At 54.6% G+C, this 14,390-nt stretch overlaps 1 protein-coding gene across 9 annotated transcripts in view; it reads right to left on the reverse strand.

Annotated features, from left to right (window-relative positions):
- Positions 1 to 622: 622 nt before the first annotated feature.
- Positions 623 to 14,390, reverse strand: part of SLC45A3 (solute carrier family 45 member 3) — a 30,710-nt gene continuing 16,942 nt past the window's right edge. For 8 of the 9 annotated variants that reach the window (XM_021291465.2, XM_005505293.3, XM_021291466.2 and 5 more), the window contains 4 exons: positions 8,517 to 8,943; positions 7,255 to 8,088; positions 5,532 to 5,797; positions 623 to 4,251 (listed from right to left, as the gene is read on the reverse strand). In XM_021291465.2, coding sequence (XP_021147140.1) covers positions 3,796 to 4,251; positions 5,532 to 5,797; positions 7,255 to 8,088; positions 8,517 to 8,664 — 1,704 coding nt within the window. In that variant the 5' untranslated portion in view covers positions 8,665 to 8,943 and the 3' untranslated portion in view covers positions 623 to 3,795. Of the gene's footprint in view, positions 4,252 to 5,531; positions 5,798 to 7,254; positions 8,089 to 8,516; positions 8,944 to 11,594; positions 13,032 to 14,390 lie in introns of those variants that run through there. The other variant, XM_005505296.3, reaches the window with a different exon arrangement.

The raw sequence follows: 14,390 nt of genomic DNA on the forward strand, positions 1-14,390 counted from the left end.
CCCACAGCTATTCCCCCGACTCGCTGCTGTGCCTCTGGGTGTCACCCTGTGCCTCAACTTCAGACTCTTTATCGTTAAGTGCTGATAATAATTAAATCCCTTGCAGAGACTGGGAAAGTCGTAGAGCTTCAAAATCCTCCCGTATGGCTGCTGTGACACTGCGGGGTTCAAACACCAGCGGCTTTGATTCACAGCAGGTCACAGAGTGACAACAGGGAGCGATTCTTCCGCGGGGTCTGCACAGCGGGATGTTCGCGCCAGAGACCCGCAGGGAGCAGGTGACAGCGAGTCACAGGTGACAGCGGGTGGCTCAGGTGGTGTTGCCCCCCATGCCCGCCCCTCCGCTGCGGAAAGAGCCGAGGAACCGACCCAGAACCGACCCAGCCCCTGCCCCGGGGGATGTGCGGGTCCCACTGCGGGGGGCGGAGTTTCACCACGAGAGGGCGGAGCTTCACGAGGGCGGAGCTTCAAACACGGGGGCGGGGCTTCACGGCCAGGCCCCGCCCCCGCCCCTCACCGCAGCGCTTGGGGCGCCCCCTGGCGGTTCATTTAGCGACACACACGCACGCACACAAGCACACACGCACACGCCACACGCACATGCCACACGCACACAGAGCCGTCCCATTTAAACACCTCTTTTAATTTCCTCCTTTTTCATAAAAATTTATAATAGCCTTCCTCTTACATTGTATACAAAATAATTGCTCTGCTGAATAAATAAAACATGAACATCTCGCAGACAGCACACGATCCCAAAAACCAGCACCCACCCATCCTTCCCTCGCCTGGAGATGCGCAACAGTCTCACGTTAAAGACATTCTCCCTTCTCCCGACCTTGGCTCTCAACACCCCCATCTCACAAAAGGGAAGGCGAGGCACAGCACGATTCCCCCGCCTGCAGAAAGCAGCAGCGCACTTTCTACCTGGAACAGAAAAACTCATCGTAAAACCGCCTCTGAAGGGCTTGTATGTTGTACAGGATAATCAGGTCCTAGAGAGCTTTCTGTGATCACACACGTGTCAAAACCTTCACCAGGATGTGCCCGTGTCCCTTGCTGTCTGTGTGTGGTCCCAACACCCAGAGGCTGCTCCCACCGGCTCAGCCAGGAAGGACAATCTCACAATGGCACTTTCTCAACTGATGCTCTGGAAAACGCCTCTCCCGCCAGCCCCAGCGACAGCCTGAACTGGGAACAAAGGCTTTTGGTAATAATGGAGGACACGGGCCACCGCGGTGACAGCGAACGGGTTTGGGGACGGCGGCTGCTGACAGCCCAGCTCAGGCCCTGAGCTCAGCCTTGGCAGCCGGCCCTTGAGACATGGCTGGTTGGAAGCGGGAGGGCTGGGAAGTGCTCTAAGGACAGGGCACGGCCACAGCGAGGGCAGAGCCAGCCCGAACCCTCACGTTGCTGCAAAACTCCGTTTCCCCGACCCCCCTGCTCCCTCGCCCGGATCTCTCCTCACCCTCCATCAATCCATCCCAATCGCTGCCTTGTCTTCCCTCCCTGCTGAACGCACACACAGAAAAGTGTTCCCTGTGTCCCCCGACAAGGACCTGAGCGCACGTGGCAGTTTCTTCCTCTCCTCGTGCAAACAGCCCAAATCCATTTGGGCTCCAGCTCCCACGGTGGACAAGAAGTGAAGGCAGAAATGGGTCTTGGCAAACCCTCCTTCCCGTACCCATCTGCCCGCCAGATGTCCGTAATGAAGTGTTCAAGACTTTCATCATCAAACCCGAGACCCTTATCATCAAACCCATGCACCTGAAGCTCGGGGTGGAACTACCTTTTAGGCACTCAAATAAATTGCTCTGTTATCAAAAGCATTTAGCATTGTAGCAGCCTCCAGGTGTGAAGGTTCCCAACATTTTACATCAGAAAAAATATAAAGGATACATCAGCACTCAAGTAGGGACCTGATTGATTAGAGGTTACTGATCACTGGGAACCTTTGTCCACAAAACACCTCACCTTTGGCAATAACATCTTCCTGCTGCAGCCTGGAGTGGACAGACCAGGGTAGGAAGTACAGATGAAAAACTGTTTCCGTAGGTGGTTAAACAGCTGCCAAATCCATCCCCAAACCAGCTGCGTTTCAGCACACAAACCTTGTTGTGGGAAAGGGAGGCTGGCTGGCATATAATTTGAGAAGAAAGCAAACAAAAACAGTCACCCTTTACGGGAAAGAAATGTTGAAAAAGCTGAGGAGAAGGCCTCTGCGGAGCCGTCTGCAGACAGTGGGGAGGAACCTTGCTCCTGTGCCAAGGAATAGTGTGACAAGACCTTGCAAAAATAGCAACGTTTTGCCCTTCAGCAGAACCTCAGCAGCGCATCCCGCTGCCCACACACCTCCGCAGAAAATTACTCTTTGTTTGGACCAGCCAAAGTTAAAGACTGATGAACAACTTCTGCGTGCTCACAGCCTCGCCTCCAAACCCCCAACTCGCGCTTTCCCCTACCTGTCGTAGGCAGAATTTGGACTGTTTCAAAGTCTGAAGTGCCGACTGTGGGCCAGGACCTTGACTCCTACTCGGTGTGTTGTGTGAGGGGTGGAAATCTGCCACCAGCGGAATGGTTCCACTCGGCTGGGACTGGCCAGAAGGACACGCAGCTGCAGCCGCTCTCCTGCCGCTGCAAAATGAGCCACATCTGGGAGCTAAACACCTGCACAACCCAGGGCTACGGCTGCAAGGGGCGCTTTGCGTTTCTCTAGCGGGTAACGTGTCTATTCTGCATCTCGGTAAGAATCTTGACTCCTGCCTGGAAATAAAATATATATTTAAAAATCCCAAGTAAGTATAACATGGTAAATAAGCCATCTGGATCAGCAAACCCTGTTCTACGTCATTATCACAGGACTGGAAACCCTCTGAGAATAGATTTGGGGATATTGCAGCATCTTTTAAGGGCCAGGTGTGGAAGAGGCAGAAGGGTCTGGATGTGTCAGGGGAGGGAGCAGGCGGCAGCTCTGAGGAGCGAGAGGTCGGAGTTACTGAGAACTGCATGAGGAAAGCTAGAAACAATCATTAGAAAAAAAGAGTTAAGAAGTCCTTTCCATCTGATGCAACTTAGTACATAGGTAAAAGATAAGTCACCTTTTGGAACTGGTCCTAATGGAACATTACTTGTTTTTCCAAAACAAGACGTAGTAACTTTTCTCCTGAATGGCTTCTCCCAGTCGGAACAGAGGTGGGATGGAAGGACGGACGGACGTGTTTGTCCACACACACACGCGTCCCCTTTGCTCCATGGCCAAACTTTACCCACCCACCTTTTTTTTCCAGGGAAATCTCCTCCCGTGTCCTATTTGCAGAAGTATTGCTCAAGAAGCTGAGTTAATCTACAAGCAGCAGGGGAAGAGGGTACAGATATAACTGGAAAACAGGAGAGCCAAGGATTTTTTCCTCCCCCCCAAACCACTGCATCTCCTGCTCAGTTTAGGTAGAATTATACAGAAACATCACCCGTTATTCAAGGAAAAGTCCATTTCCCTTCTCTCCCCTGTATAAACCCTTTGGTGCTGGCTGTGCAGCACTTTCTTTCGACAAAGGCACCTTTGGAAAGCACTGATGGCCCGAAGTGTGACACCCCGATGCCTCATATTTACACCTGAGATTAGCCCTGCCGCACCTCTCTTGCCCCCCTCGGCCCCAGAAATACCCCCCAGGGCTCCAGCAACAGCACAGGGGGAGCAGAAGCCACACGGGGCTCCCCACAAGCGGCCCTGCAGATGCACACGCATCTCGTTTTGCCACGTGCGGGCACCCGCGCGCCGCCCTTGTGCCTTCTCCATCACACTGAATACTTGGCCATGTCACTCTTATCGAAGACGACTTTGGTTGCAAAGTAAATGGCGACCAGGCCAAAGCCGGCAGCGGACACCATGTAGGCAGTCACCGACTGCGTAAACTGGACGATGGAGCCCATGAAAAGGGAGGGGACAACCTGAGAGAGGAGGAAAGCACTGTCCAAAATTGCCAGGTCCAGGCAGATCCCTCGGCCTGGAGCCACCGAGTCCGGTTCTCCCACCATCATCATCAACGAGACGTCGCAGGACGAGCTGACGCACAGAGCCGAGCCGGCGGCTGGAGGCGAGGAGGAGGATGAGGAGGAAGAGAAGAGGCTCCCAGTGTGGCCGTTCTGGTAAGGCAGCTTCTGGCTGGAGAGGAGGCCTTTAGAGAAGGCTGATTTCTTGTCCATTCGGGCTGTGTCTTCCTCCTCTTTGCTCTTATATTTATGCAAAAATACCTGGGGGAGAGAGGGAGGGCACATGAGGAATGAGGTAGTAGAGGGGGGAAAGATTTGCTTCAGGAGGAGTGGTTGAAGTGAAAAAAGAGAGTGGGAAGAGGAAGCAGGAGTGAGGGAAGGCAAATGAAAATGATGAGCGATTTCAACAGGAAGGAAAAGAGAACAGAAATGGGGAAGATGGAGAATTTTCTGCAAGAGGCATTTTAGGGACTACTTGTGGTGGGGCCTCCCTGCTGTGAAGTAACTGGTAAAAGACAGAGGAACTTTTGAGTTGGAGACACCAAACCCAGCTATACCCCACACCTCATTGCAGTGTTTCCCCATCAAGCCTTTTGCAAACAGTTGTGCATGTGGCCTTCACGTTCCCAGCCTGGGGAGTTTGGTTTTCGTTCTGTTGCTATTCTGTCCATGGGAAATCGCAGCCAAACTGAAGATGTGCAAAGCAGAACACTCCCTCGTCCCCCGATTTTGACAGGGTGCCTGGTGCAAATTGGGATGGGCCGGTCAGAAGTATTTGTTCAATGTGAACATCTGGATGCCTGTGGTAGAAACTCCTACTTATTTCACTGCACAGTGAAGCGCCTGCCATTGGGATGAAAGAGCTGCTCTCAAACCACAAATTAATTTTGCATTTGCAGCACAAGAGAAACTCCTATTAATCCAGTGTGCGACTCAGGAACCTCTTAGGACTTCTCCACAAGGAAAACATCTGCGGGACAGGATTACTAGCTCTTGTGTTGGTGTCAGAAGTTTCACAATGTTTATTTTTCTTGGAGCTGGGGGAATACGTAGAACCTCAGTTTTCATTTTACTGATCTACATGCTAAAATTGGAAAGCAGGACCTCTAAGAGCTGAAAATTGTAGAGGTTTTTTAGCACCTCAGGTTGGCAGTGCTGCAGATGTGACTTGGTTGCCGAATGTGCGCAGGTGTAACTAACCTGCACCAGTTTCCCTACAAATATGCAGAACACAGAGGAATGTAGCACGTCCCTCTGACACACCGATGCCAGCCGATTTCCCCCATCTTACCCACTCCCCATTTTAAAAATTTGCGTAATGCTTGTTGTGAGCAGCAGATGTGGAAGGAAAGAGACGCTAAACCCTTTTATCGCCTCTATTTCAGATAAGAAGACACATCTTGGAGACAAGAGGCACACGTGGAAAACCTTTGCGCACAGACACGTGTTTCTCTCCCGCGGGCTGAACTGATGGTACCAGCTACAAGTGGCAGAAGAGGGTGGCCAAGCTGTCCTCACAGCTCCCAGGCACGTTGCCCTACCTGTTTCTCGTGGTGATACAGTGACGCCAGCGTGTATGGCAGGATCTGGAGCGCGGAGAAGGTGAAGCCCGTCAGAGCGGCCGAGACGGTGACAACGATGACGCTGTGGGAAAGGCACATGACGAAGGCGGCCGCGGGGAAGAACACCACGCTGGCCAGGTAGACCGTCCGCGTCCCAAACTGCTTCACCAGCCGGTCCATGATTGTCGAAAAGAAGATGGATGTGACGCATTGCAGGAACAGGCCCAAGCTCCCCATGCGGACACCTGCGGGTAAGCAGAGGTGGTGACAGGCACTGATTTCACACAGCTGGGCATCTCGAGGTCTGTCTCCCTCCCTCCCCTTTGCTGCCCAGCTCTGTGCCGTCCGTGCAGAATGTGACGCAGCCGCAAACAACCGCACGTCTGCATCACCTAAGACATCCCAGGGTTGCAGCACCCAGACTGCAGCTCCCACCCTGCACCTGCAGCAAGTATTTCTGGGCACCCCAGTGTAAACAGCAGGGCAATGGGAGATGGGAATTCAAACGCCTTTCTTGCCTTTGGAAGTTGTTTTTCGCACTTTCCTACTCTTAACCCAGGATCTGTCACCTGCTTATGAACCAGGATCTGTGGTTATCTGATGTCCAAACCAGCAACGGAACAAACGGAAGAAGGAATTACGCTTAAGCCAAGGTAAAGTACACAACACTCACTAAATGACTGCAGTATCCGGTAGCAATCCGGACCTTACCCTTTGCAAAGATCTATCAGATTTCAGGGAATTAAAACCACTCACTCTTTGAAACAAGGATCATTACTCAACACATGTTTCTATGACAGCTAACACAATGAAGTCCTGACCTGCTGGAAGCTATACAGTGCAAATGTTAAATAATAATTAAGCTGCCTCTAAGTTAAACAGACACTCAGCACAAAGAGGCAGTGTGCTGCAGAGCTCACGGAGGCAGTGAGTGGAAAATTCGGAAGGCAAGATGCACCAGCTGGAGGAGGAGGGCCAGGAATAAAAGACTTAGATCAGGGAGAGGAAAAGAAGGGCTGGGCAGAAAGTCAAGACTCTGGAACAACACAGCAGCCCAAACAGGACAGCAGGGGACAAGAGGAAGCAGGTCCCGTGCTGCATTGAGCAGTATCGCATGATGTGGATGTGGCAGCCGCAGCAGAGAGCGCGGTCAGAAAGCGCCGGAGACAGGGGTGAGGATGGGGAGGCTGCTCAAGGGCTCCCCAGATCCAGGTGTGAGATGGGAATCTCACAGCAGCACGAAAGGGAGATGCGGTAAATACCACCTGGCTGCCACTGAGCACGTCCTGGCTTTCCAAGCAACGGGGAGCACTGTCACCCCTCGCTTCAAAAGGAGGGAAGAGCAGTGAAAGGACATGGGCAGCGGCAGCCACAGCTCGCAGACAGAGCTGGATCCGTCCTGTCCAGCCTGCAACCTGCCAGACTGTTCTGCCATTTAACAATCCAGCCCCAGGGCTGCGCTGCCAGATCTGGTTCAGTGCCTGAGAGCCGGAGAAGAAAGAGGCGTTTTGCTATTTGGTCCACTGGGCAATGCTCTGGGGCCGTGGGACAATTTTTCCTGACCCATCTGAACAAAGTCTACGGTTTCCTGTAACTTTTTTTTGCGTTACTAGCAGAGCTGAGCTCATTCTCAGCTCCCACTAAATGCTCCTGTCCTAAGGAACAGGTGCTGCAGCCTCAGAGCAGCTGGTTCACTTCTCACCTTCATCATAGTGGCGTCTGGCATCCGTGCCCGGCTTGGCTCTGGGGACGCCGTGGTACAGCCCTTCCCCAACAAAGTCTGTATAGAACAGCATGAAAGTCATGAGTGCCATCCAGCTGCAGAGCTCGGCCACGAACAGGCGCCGGATGACCTTGGGAATGCGGCAGTAGAGGCCATGAAGCCGCGGCACCAGCGTGCAGAGGTTTCTCAGTGCCTGCAAGACGTGCCTGGCGTGCAGGAGACACGAGCTCCTGGAGAGCTGGCAAGAGCAGCAGGCAGGAGGTGAGGGCTTGGGGGGAGCATCCTTCAGCACTGGACCATCCAGGACATCTGCCTGGGTGGCCGCATCCTCCGTCACGAAGAGCGTGGCCAGCACACAGCCGAGGAAGATGACAGCAAGGAGGCTGAAGAGACATGTCTCCTGCCCTCCCAAGTACGGGGCCAGAAAGCTGCCGCCCCAGTCGATGGCTGGAAGGAGGTAGCCGATGCAGCCCCCCAAGCTGATCATGAAGGCGTACATGGAGAAGGCTTGGCGGCAGTTGTCTGGCTCCTGGAAGAGGTCGGAGAGCAGGGCCTCCAGTGGGGTGAAGCAGACCTGGCCGCAGAAATCCAGCAAGCCGATGCCCAGGATGAGGAAGGCGATCTCCAGTGGGCGAGGGTTGAGGGCAAACAGGCTGGCCAGGCTGCTGGCGTGGGGGATAACGAAGAGGCTCAGCAGGACGCCCAGGCACAGCATCCAGATGAAAGGTCGCCTTCGGCCGTAGCTGCTTTGCCAGTGGTCGCTGGCGGATCCAATCAGCGGGACAAACACCAAGCCAAGGACAGGTCCTATCCCTGCAAAAGAGAAGCAGGTGGTGTTAGGGGGACAGATCTGGAGGGCACTGGTGTGTATGAGCAGGGCTGTCAGGTTGTCAGGCCTTGGAACAGGCTGCCCAGGGCAGTGCTGGAGTCACCATCCCTGGAGGAGTTCAAAAGGCATTTAGACGAGCTTCTCAGGGACATGGGTTAGTGCTGGAGTTAGGTTATGGTTGGATTTGATGATCCTGAGTGTCTCTTCCAAACAAAATGAATCTATGAATTGTGAAAAAAGCCTGGGACATTTCAAAAACTCAGGACACTTTGCTGGGTCACAGCCCCCTTCTCCAAACACATATAACGCATACAACAGTAGCCCTGCAACCATCCCGCAGCAACAAGCCTCCATGCCCTCCAGACTCAAAGGGGAAACAAGCACCTCAAAGACAGGAAAAAAAAACACCTACCCAAAACCATGGTCATGAACTTCTCCTCCACCCCCACTTCCAGCAGCAGCGGCGGCACATAGGTGATGCCAGCAGCCAGGCAAACCTCCAGGCCGAACGTCAGCGAGTTGACCAGCAGGAGCTGGGTCTTGCGGTTGTGGAAGAGCATGTTGAGCCGGGCTGGGTGGGCCACGCTGCCCCGACACACTCACTGACCACGGGCTGCGTCCCCCCGGCCATGTCCCTCCCCGGGACGCCCCGCAGGCGAGGGCTGGAGCTTCCCTTCCCGGTCTGCCGGACAGATGCTGCCTCCCATTTTTAGCAATGGCGAATGAGCTGTATTTTCCTCTTCCTCTTACTGCAAGATGTGTCCCTGGCGATGTCGAGTCCAAGCGTGGGTAGGCAGGGATCCCACCACAGGCTTCCCCTTCTGCTCACATGCTGTGGGCTGAGGGAAGAGACGTTTGTTAGACACAGTGGGATCCAGGGCAGGGAAAAGGGCTAAAACCAGGTACCACACAGACATGTCACTGCTGACAGGGAGGATGAAGAGAGGACATTGGAGAGAGAGGCAGGGTTAAAAGGTATGAACTACATTTGCGCTGGGTTTCTCTCTGAGGGCTTGTGACCGGTGAGACAGGCACCTGTCAGACATTGTTTGGGAAAATCCCATCCTGCCTTCGGGCCAAGGGAGGTCTAAAGACCTCTCAGCATCCTGTGCAGCCGCATCTTATAGATGGGCAGCTGTAGCAGAGAGACAAAGGGTTTAGGGTCTCCTCTCCCAGTGAAATCAATTAAGCGTTCCCGTGGAGGATCAGGGCTGCGGGCACTCGCCTGCGGTCACACAGGGACATCCCCAGAGACCCACACAGCTGCCTAACGACCCTGCAGGCTCCCGGGGAAGCAGTTTCACCCAAACCTTGTCTCCAGCCCCTGAGATGGGACACAGAGAACAGATGGTGCCTCCATGGAGTTTCACAAACAAACCTGACCCACTTTAGCCTCATCTAACAGTGAACGGCAATTACCTTACTCATTAGCCTGAGTCATTTATTTGCCCTGTAACATGCTCCCTCTCTCCAGCCTTCTTCAGAGGGGAGAGGCCAGCAGATCAGGACAGGGGCTAAGCAGTTAAGGCAAGAGTAAGCAGATGCCTCTTAGTAACCTGTTATGAGCCTGCAACTACGTCAGTCTACAAATGAAAGAAATCCTGCACGGTTACCAGCATCCAGCCTGTCAAACTGCAGTTTTGCTAAAAGCATCTCAGGAAGATGGTCTGTAGTGACGCTGGAAACAGCAGAATGGGTTAGCAGGACATTAAACACCTTCACAGACACCGATTCAGGAGCCAAACAAATTGCTGCCTAATTCTCGGGATTCACGCGCTCTGATTTCTCAACCTAAACGAGCCGCCGTCGAGTTTCTCTGTGTGGACAAGGCAAAACGGGTCCCACTGGCCTGAATATGCTTCAGCTCGTGACCCATTTCTGGCCCGATTTCACAGAAACTTCTGCCTCCCATCCCACCGCAGCCCCCAGGGGTTTTGGGTCCTTGGGATGAAGGAGGCTGAACAGAATGCGAGACATGCAGGCGGGGGAGTTTATCTCCACTGGCTCCCTCCCTGGCTGCGGGGAAGCAACAACCACGTCCCTGCCTGTACACCCCCTCCATGCCAGAGCTGCCCTTACTCAATGCAAAGAGTGAGGCCAGCAGAAGAACTGAGCTAAAAATCCAGAGAGAAGACTCCACGTTATCACCAAGCACAGTGCAAATCCGCGCTCCCTGGCTCCACGGAGCACGGGTGTTTGACATCCATCGCCACACAAGGGTTGGCAGGCAGGTATAGCTGGGGCAGTTTCTGCATTCTCCCTTTTGTCTTTCTTCTCCTCTTGCTATCAGCCAAGTAACCCACATGGAGATGACCGGGAGAAGCTGGAAGTGTGGCAATGAGGTTTTTACACAGACAAAAGCATCGTTCTCCGCCTGTGTGCTGCAGAGGAGCGGCACCGCTCCTGCGCTGAGGAGCTGACACAATGCCAATTACACACCGTAAGTCCTGATTATTTTCCCTCCGGGATCCCTCACCTTCCCCCTCCACCCTCACTTAGACCTCCACTGTCACAAAAGACATCTCCTTTTAAACCCACCAACACTGAGATGACTTGCCCAAGGTCAAACAGCAAGCTAACGGCAGAGGGGGAACGGCAACAGTTTTCCTTTAATCACTAGATGCGGCTTCAAAGGAACCCTCGGCGGCTCCAGATACGCTCAGCGTCACTTCAGATCCACTCCGCCTGCAGAGGATGCGACTGGGGGCAGCCACCACCTTTCTCAGATGTGGGCTAGACACAGGATGTCTCGGCCGTGTTCGTTTCTAGGGGTGCCCAGCTGGCTCACAGCCTCGGGACAGGAATTGAAGCTGCAGCACAAGCCGGGGTGCTGGCAGCTGGAGGAAGCAGACACACGAGGCCAAATTCAGTGAGCCCCCATCACTCCGAGCTAGACCTGTAATGTCCGCTGTGGTCCAGGGTCTGGGGGGGTTACAGAAGGGGACTTATCCCAAGGTAAACCCCAAACATTAATTAAAAGATGTCACACACAGACAAAAATAAAGGTTTTCTTCCTTTTTCTTGCAGCGACATCTCCAGCACTGGAGAGGAAGCAGGAATCTGTCCCTCTCCCTGACTACTTAAGAATTTCAGTTTTTAGGCAGAAAGGCTGAATTTCTGACCAGTGGGTAGGAAAAGAACTGGCTCTTCCCCATCCACACCCCCAGAACAAAACAAATAAATCCCAGTGTACCCAGAAGCAGTATTCCTGTACAGCCAGAGATGACAAGTTGTCAACAGCAACCAAGCTGCAGTTACGGCTTCAAGAGACTATGAACCTTTTTCTGTTTAAATTGCGCTTTGTCCCAACACCCATCAACTACTTTTTAAATTTTGTTCACAGAACACAGAGAGATGGTTTGGCTGAGCTGGAAAGAAACGCCAGCGCAGACTAGGAAAATCATCTGAACCGTGGATCTGTAAGGACAGAGGGATGGAGAAGGAGGATTCGGGAGGTTTGCAGGAAAGGAAACCAGAAGCCAGGACTCACCTTTCCACGCTGAACAGTGACAGGTGATCCCGGCGGCTCTGAGCTGCGCTCCCCAAAGCCAGCCTAACTCCTCGAAGCCAGCCTAGCTCCCCAAAGCCAGCCTAGCTCCCCAGAGCCAGCCTAGCTCATCAAAACCAGCCTAGCTCCTCAAAACCAGCCTAGCTCCCTGAAGCCAGCCTAGCTCCCCAAAGCCAGCCTAGCTCCTCAAAACCAGCCTAGCTCCTCGAAGCCAGCCTAGCTCCTCGAAGTCAGCCTAGCTCCCCGAAGCCAGCCTAGCTCCTTGAAGCCAGCCTAGCTCCCCGAAGCCAGCCTAGCTCCTCGAAGCCAGCCTAGCTCCTCGAAGCCAGCCTAGCTCCCTGAAGCCAGCCTAGCTCCCCGAAGCCAGCCTAGCTCCCCAGAGCAAGCCTAGCTCCTCGAAGCCAGCCTAGCTCCCCAGAGCCAGCCTGGCTTCACAAAGCCAGCCTGGCTCCTCAAAGCCAGCCTGGCTCCAATACGATCCCCAGCGTCCAGGAAAAGCGACTCCGGTACTTTGCAGGCGAGCAGAGGTGGAACCAGCAGCAGGTACACGGGCGGGTTTGGTTTCAGGGCCCTCCCTGCCTCCCGATAACCCGTCACACCGGTGTGTTATTAGTGGCAGAACCACGCCTGGGCCCCTCACGCGGGGCGCTGAGCAAACACCGGCTGCAGGCACCAGCCCTGCGAACCCGCTGATCACACAGCACCGTGTCACCCCAAACCAGCCCAGAAGGAAACTCCAGCTTTGGACTTTGCTCAAAGCCCTGCCCTGGTGTTAACATTTGTCACCTTCCCTTGATGGCGTGCTGGCACCTCACAAACAACTGCCACAGAGAGATTTAGTACATGGGATTCTTATTTTCCTTGTAAAGATGATGAGATGTTCCCTGCAGTTTTGCAGGTAACAGTCTGGCTCTAAACAACAGTCCCAGCAGTGAGACCAAACACTTCACTTAAACTGCTAATGTCTACCAGGACAATTGATCCGGCAGACTGGTGTGGATCTGGAGCTCTGTGATGTGGAAGGTGTCAGGCAAACCCGAGCTGGGAGATCCTGGTCTAACAGCAGCGCTTACACATCACAACCCAAGCGAACCTGCAACAGCCTGTCCAGCCCAGGGGGATTTGATATCTTGTGATGGGGAGACCTGTCACAGCCAGACACAGGGGTGGTTGGTCTGAAAAGCTGCGTGACAACAGGCGCCTCTGGCCTCAGTTTCCCCAAATTTCTACAAGAGGGGCACAATGCCAAGCACCTTGACAAGGACAGCAGCCATGCCCCCAAAAGGGCTCACCAGCCCTTCTGTGTAAGGTTTCCTGCACACAGAAGCAGAAGGAAGCCACATGTGGGGCTTTTTCACAGTTGCTTCCCGAGCTGTCGTGCCATGGGGGCATCATCTGCTGCTGAGCGCTCAGGCTCTTCCTCTGCTCTCCCTCTCCCTCCCCAAGGAGAAATAAAACAACTTTAAACTCCATGTTTGGGTTTCGCTTTTAAGCTTCCAACCTAAACTTTTCCTTCCCTTTCTCTGCAGAGAAACAACAGATCAATGCCGAGAGGCTGGTTCACCTGGCAGGCAGGTAGGAGGGCGGGTCCGGGGGCAGGAGGAAAGTGGCACAATGCCGGACAAAGGACACGGAGAGGAGAGGAGAGGAGAGGGAGAGGAGAGGGAGAGGAGAGGGAGAGGAGAGGGAGAGGAGAGGGAGAGGAGAGGGAGAGGAGAGGGAGAGGAGAGGGAGAGGAGAGGAGAGGAGAGGAGAGGAGAGGAGAGGAGAGGAGAGGAGAGGAGAGGAGAGGAGAGGAGAGGAGAGGGAGAGGAGAGGGAGAGGAGAGGGTCCGGGGGCAGGAGGAAAGTGGCACAATGCTGGACAGAGGAGAGGAGAGGAGAGGAGAGGAGAGGAGAGGAGAGGAGAGGAGAGGAGAGGAGAGGAGAGGAGAGGAGAGGAGAGGAGAGGAGAGGAGAGGAGAGGAGAGGAGAGGAGAGGAGAGGAGAGGAGAGGAGAGGAGAGGAGAGGGAGAGGAGAGGGAGAGGAGAGGGAGGGGAGGGGAGGGGAGGGGAGGGGAGGGGAGGGGAGGGGAGGGGAGGGGAGGGGAGGGGAGGGGAGGGGAGGGGAGGGGAGGGGAGGGGAGGGGAGGGGAGGGGAGGGGAGGGGAGGGGAGGGGAGAGGGAGAGGAGAGGGAGAGGAGAGGGAGAGGAGAGGGAGAGGAGAGGGAGAGGAGAGGAGAGGAGAGGAGAGGAGAGGAGAGGAGAGGAGAGGAGAGGAGAGGAGAGGAGAGGAGAGGAGAGGAGAGGAGAGGAGAGGAGAGGAGAGGAGAGGAGAGGAGAGGAGAGGAGAGGAGAGGAGAGGAGAGGAGAGGAGAGGAGAGGAGAGGAGAGGAGAGGGAGGGGAGAGGAGAGGGAGGGGAGAGGGAGAGGAGAGGGAGAGGAGAGGGAGAGGAGAGGGAGAGGAGAGGGAGAGGAGAGGGAGAGGAGAGGGAGAGGAGAGGAGAGGGAGAGGAGAGGGAGAGGAGAGGGAGAGGAGAGGGAGAGGAGAGGGAGAGGAGAGGAGAGGAGAGGAGAGGAGAGGAGAGGAGAGGAGAGGAGAGGAGAGGAGAGGAGAGGAGAGGAGAGGAGAGGAGAGGAGAGGAGAGGAGAGGAGAGGAGAGGAGAGGGCTCTGTGCCACCCAGCTGCACACAGGAGCCTTTTCAGCAACGGCAAGCAAAGCAGAAACGATTGCAGCCCAGGGACACCAACCCACCCCGCAGCGCTGACAGGAGTGAGAAGGAGCAGGGTTGGAGCCAG

This window comes from Columba livia, chromosome 22, assembly GCF_036013475.1.
Source record: "Columba livia isolate bColLiv1 breed racing homer chromosome 22, bColLiv1.pat.W.v2, whole genome shotgun sequence".
In the NCBI taxonomy this organism is placed as follows: Eukaryota; Metazoa; Chordata; class Aves; order Columbiformes; family Columbidae; genus Columba; species Columba livia.